Source organism: Ammodytes marinus (genome assembly GCF_949987685.1).
Source record: "Ammodytes marinus genome assembly, chromosome: 6".
NCBI lineage: Eukaryota > Metazoa > Chordata > Actinopteri > Uranoscopiformes > Ammodytidae > Ammodytes > Ammodytes marinus.
The window spans coordinates 16,300,261-16,306,093 of NC_137235.1; the positions used below are offsets into that span (position 1 = coordinate 16,300,261).

The window sequence follows — 5,833 nt, forward strand, 5'->3', positions numbered from 1 at the left end:
GAAATGAAAACATCACAAAAGTCGATTATACAGTTCACAAAGACCAAGCTGCTTGGAACTTGAATTTGCCATAAAGATACATTCAGCAGAGTTTTAATGCAAAATACTTGTAATGGTGAATAACTCTTCATCAAAGCCATAATAGCGTAACAGAAGCCACAAAACCAACTTCACACTACATCTCCGACTTTCAACACAAGTTATAGTCAGTCAACCTGCTCCAGTTTTCTAACACACACTCACACCTGAATACACACACACACAAACACACAATCATTGGGTCGTGTTATTATGCATCCAGGGGCACGGGACACATGGACAGACATACCAGATTGAATGCATAGAAGCATATCTGTGTTAGAACGATGCAGTCTCCTCTATTTGAGTAAAAGGCTGAGGGCTTGATGTAGGCCCAGTCAAAGTTCCGCAGGTTCAGTGACTTCTGACAGTGCTGGTCGCTGAGAGCCACCAAGGCACGCACAAAAGCGTATTTGGCTGAGCAGCTGATGGCCGTCACTGTACGCACCTTGTCAAAGTGTAGCAGGAAACAGGGGTCATCCTGAAACCAAACAACAAAGAGTGAGACAGCATTAGGAAAATAAAGAAATATTTTGTGCAAATCTTCTTACGGTTTTTGCTGAATGCTTACCCACGTCTTGCAAATGTTGGTTCACTGTGTCAAAACGTTACACAAGACCCAGCACTTGGAGATAAACCTCTCGCTTCTATGGCAAAATGACTCTATCAAAACCAAACAATCCCTTTTTAACCCTAAAACAGGCAACGTGCACTGGGAGATACATACTCTTTAACATCATGTAGGGGGCTTGCTGGAAGGTTTTCACTAATCTAGTTAGCATTTATCAAAAGACTTGTCTGTTATTAGCATCTAGGTGACATGATTTGGTTCAAGTTATCTTTCATTGTTTAGTCAGCCTGATCAGAAATCAACATGGACGCCAGTGGTGAAGCGCCAGCTTCCCAGGGTGTAAGTAATCATATATTAGACATACTTATTTTTGTTAAAATAACAATCTAAATTCATATATTGAATCAGGACATTTGTCTTAACATGCTGATGAAGAAAAAAAAAATCCATCTGTGTTTGTGGGTTTTTTAGCAGAATTTGAAATGTATGTATCCCCAGAGATACGTTGCCTGCTTAGGGGGTAGAAATGTGGTCAATGTTCATTATTCTGAATTTTATTTAAAACTTGAAAGCATGTTGATAATGACTGCAGAACCATATATTATCATGAACAGTTGTGCCCATTACAACATTATTACTGTATTTCACTTTTAAAATGATCTTTCTATATTTATGTATACTTAGGGCAGTGCTGCCTGGAAGGCCCCATCCCTAACCGTTGGGGGAGGGGAGTGCCTTCCAGGCACAAAACACAAACTTAACTGCCCAGGGATGGCCAAAGCCACTGGCAGGGAAAGTAAGCTGCTGTTAATTAAATATATAATTTCCAGCTGGTGGCTGCTGGTCGTTGTAGGCGCACAGTGTAGCATCATGCCTGCATCGGCTTCAGAGGAGCCTCTGATGCACCTGTGGCAGCTGTTTGAAAGGATCAGGGTGCAGTGACTAATAGTCAATCCTGCTTAGTTACAGTTTGGCCTGTCACCCATTGCTTTCCTTGGGCACTGCTTTCCACAAAGGGAGCCATTAAACTGGTACACAAGTAGGACACCGTGCCAGGTTCATGCACACGGCACCATAAAGTCCCTACATTCCTGTTGGACGGCCTCCATTTCACTGCCTTCGTGGACCACAAGCCGTATACTAAGCTGGTGGGTGTTACATTTGTCTGGCCCCGCCTCAGGAGTGATGTAAAGACCTGGGCTAGCTTCAGTTTGGCCTGTCAGCGTGTTCAAGGTACACATGATACCAAAGCCCCCTTGGCGCCGATTCTGGTCCCCGAGAGGCATTTCGACCAGGTCAGAAGGACCTGGTGGGCCCCCTGCCTTCCTCCCGTAGGTTCACTGACCTCCTCACCTTGGTGGGCAGCACCACCAGGTAGCCGGAAGCCATTCCTCTGCATTCGCTGAGGTGGACTGGGCGTTCCTCAGGTCATAGGTAGCCCATTTTGGTATGCCGGCTGACCTCACCTTGTACTGAGGCCCACAGTTCACATCCGAGCTGCATGGCTAAAGGGTCGCAACTGGGTTGACTGCCTCCTGTGGTTGTTGACTTGTTGGGCTCTCTGCCCCTAAGGAGGACCTGCAGTTTTCATCTGCTGAATTGGTTTACAGACAGCCACTGGTGGTCCCATGAAAGTTCCTTCAGGACGCTGCGGTTCTGTGGATGGGCACGTCACATTGGACTTTTGCCCTGGGAAACTCCAGCCCCTTCACTCAGGTCCCCCTGAAGACTCCCCTATGATGGGCCCTTCTGTGTCCTGGAGGCGGGGACCAAGAACTTTGTGGTGCACATGGGGGATAAGCTAGAGCGGGTCACTATGGACCGTCTCAAGCCTGCCCATCTGGATGTGGCTGATCCAATTTGATGAAACTAGATTGGTAAAACTGAATAAAATGTACTTAAAAAGTAGTATTTGTATTTAAATGGACAAGATAAACAACAATTTATCATTTCTGTTCATCAAATTAAAAATTTATATTTTTACCATTTCGGCTTTTTTTATACCTTAATAGGGCAACGTATCCTGGGAGATACAACTCGTAAAACCCAAAATATACAAAGTATAAAAAAATTTGATGTGGAAATATTTTTCTTTGGTCTTGAAGAGATGAGTGATAACATGAAAATATTTTTAGAAACTCATTTTCCACTGTTGCCTGTTTAAGGGTTAAAAGTGATTTTAGCATCAACATGATACACACATGCTCCATTTGAAATGCTATTTCAAAGAACTGATTTGCTTTTGCAAAACAGCTGTTTTTAGAACTTTGCATGTTTTTTTAGTGTAAAATTCTCATACAGATTTTTTGTAAAGATTGACCCAGTACAGCATATCCACTCACATGAAAACATAAAAAGGCTTCAGATTTTTAAATAGATGTTGGCCCTCTCCGGTTTTGACAAAAAAATAAAAGTAAAAAGAATCATGACTCTTTGCCCAGCCTCCCTTGTTGTGTAGGCCATGATCTATAACATAGTCCACCAAAGACCTGATGGTCTCTTTATTTGTCCTCATGCTCCTACTGATTTTCCTATTCTTCTCACTCTCAATCTTTCTGCCTCCATGTTTTAAAGTTCTCACTAAAAAGCCGAGCTCACCTGAGGTGTATTTGTGTGTGTTTCCAATTGTATTTGTGCTCCGTATTTTAAATAGATGTGCTTTCCCAATGATTGCAGGAGATTTCCATTTTGACAATGGGTAGAGTCTTGCAAGAAGTGTGTTGCAGAATTGCAGACAAAGTGCAAAGATGAAATTGTGTCTGTACTTATGTGGCTTTTGTTTAGGAAGTGGTTACAAAAGTAAAAGATTTTGTTGCTTTTGTCAAAGTATTCCCTTTTAGTGTGTAAACATTCTGCAAAAACTGTAATAGCCAGAGCCTACTCCGTGATTCAACAAAATGGACACTAGTTTGATTCAAATTGTTCCTAGATGACAAGAAGTGATCAAGGAGATGCTTGTTATTTTATGAAAGCAAACGCCCTTCCGGAAGATTAAAGCATAAATATAAAATAATGTTGCTCATAAAAACAGGACTTTAGTTATCCAACACACTAGATCTTATTACTTTATAACTTAAAGTATCTTAGTAAGTATTTGCAATTGTATTTCATTCTTGCTGAAGCCTCCCAATGATTGATCAACAAAAATAGAGAAAACTTTATTCTTGACTTTACCAGGCTTCATGTAAAGCTATATGGATATATTGATAATATTTTCTTGTAAAACTCAGATTGCTACAGTTTTAAAACAAAAGATAATTGAGGTAGTTGTACACAACAACTATGGCTATTGGTATATTTACATTGTAACGGTTTCTTTTTCCTTATTCATTCTATTTACTTTGTTTTTATTTAGGATCTCAATGAGAGACAGTCAAGTTTCAAAACCTCCATGACTCTAAAGACTACAGTTGTGCTTAAGAGCCAACTTTAGTGATTGGAAAACATTAGATATGAATGATTATAACAAATGCGCTAATCATTTTTATATAGAAAACTATAGAAAATAAAGCTGTAATAAACAATGGTAATTGCAATTGAAGTCGATTGATTACCACATCAGGGTCCCGTCCGTCAACCAGAATCAGGTCTTGCAGGGGCCAGATCTCTGTCATCCTGTAGCATTCCTGTATGCTGGATCGCTTGGTGTGGGACTCTTTGGATCCAGACTTGATGACTGTCTGAGATATTTGACATTGCACTATGCTTAGCTGCACCTCTTTCTTCTTCTCAACTGCAGGAAAAGAGGGATAACTAAATTGTTAACAGAAAAAAAGGGGCGCTGCAATACTGTGCATTTTATCTGAAACTTGACTCATTCCAAGCCTCATAGACTTTACATACAATAGTACATGATCAAGACGTTTTCCCAACAGATTCTCCACAGCCAAAATAATCATTTGAGGAAAAATTCTTAATTTAAAAGAAAAAAATCTATTTAAAATGATCTTGAATAACCTTTTAAAGTGTTTCCAAATGTATACGATATTATAAAATGTGCTCTAACCAACATAAAAAGATGCTTACCTGAGACACAGAGAAAATGTCTTCCCTGGGGCGCCTCTTCAATCTCAATAAACTCCACCAGTCTCTGTTTTGCAGGTCGGAATAAAACTCTCTGCATCTCCTCCCTCAGAAGAGACGACATCATTGGGGAAGGGAAAAGAGGAATCTGGACTGGATGGTTGGGGGGGAAAAATCCAACAGAAGCCCAAAAGACAAGGAGAGAGTGATTAAACCAGAGATGATAAAAAAAATCCAAGAGAGGTGAATAACACTGAAACCTTTCAGCAGTGGGGAGGGAGGGTGGTGATGCTTCCTCTGGTCAGACCACGCGAAGGTAGGCTATGTGGTTGTGTGTGAAAGGAGCTCTTACTCGACCACACACACACACCTGCACAAATGCACGCGCGCGCTCGCTCGCACACATATACACACACACTTATACACATACACACACGCACACTTATACACATACACACACACACACTAGGCACTCTGCAGCAGGCAGGTTTAATGATCAATGTTCATCTCTCATTAGAGTACTGCCTTCATACCAACATGCCCATGAGGAATTTAGTAGAAAGGGAGCAGTAAAAAGGCCAATGTCTTTATCATTTTACCCTTTCATTGCTTCAATTAAGATCCATTACTAGGCTGATGCCCAGGCTTTCCTGCAAATATGGATTTCACTCCTGGATTTTGTATTTACTTCAGCGGAGTGTGTTTTAGACCCAAAGCACATACCATACTTTAGCTTATAGTTTTACTGTATGTGTTCATATGTTCCCTCACAACACACACACACAGACAGTCTCTTCCTGTCTCTCCATGGTCTGTCTGTCTCCACTCACTCGCACACAGACTGTTGATCTATAAGGTGGCACAGTGCCCAGTGTTTGTCTGTGATTAAACGGTTGTTGTGTGGGAAAAGGATGTCCCACAGCACTCTGCATGGTTTCCATTACCCTGAAGTAATTCAATCTTTGAGAACAGGTACAAGTGGGGCGAAGCACTTAAATGGAGGGATTTTACAAGCACATAAAGGATGCCTACACTTCTACAGCGATCATGTCTCCACAAGACTTTGCTAGATGTGCTGATAAGCCGAAAGAACACAATAGTACACTTTTGTTTCCATCTAATTAAAGTTCCAGTTTCCTGAGAGGTGTGTTAAAACAGTGC

At 41.2% G+C, this 5,833-nt stretch overlaps 1 protein-coding gene across 1 annotated transcript; it reads right to left on the reverse strand.

The window, feature by feature from the left end:
• Positions 1 to 289: 289 nt before the first annotated feature.
• On the reverse strand, positions 290 to 4,799 carry exoc1l (exocyst complex component 1 like; the record flags this gene model as incomplete). The annotated part of the gene is made up of 3 exons (XM_080029283.1): positions 290 to 559; positions 4,204 to 4,382; positions 4,676 to 4,799. 3 exons carry the CDS (start codon positions 4,797 to 4,799, stop codon positions 290 to 292), a joined length of 573 nt encoding a protein of 190 aa, XP_079885409.1.
• Between the last annotated feature and the right edge of the window lie 1,034 nt (positions 4,800 to 5,833).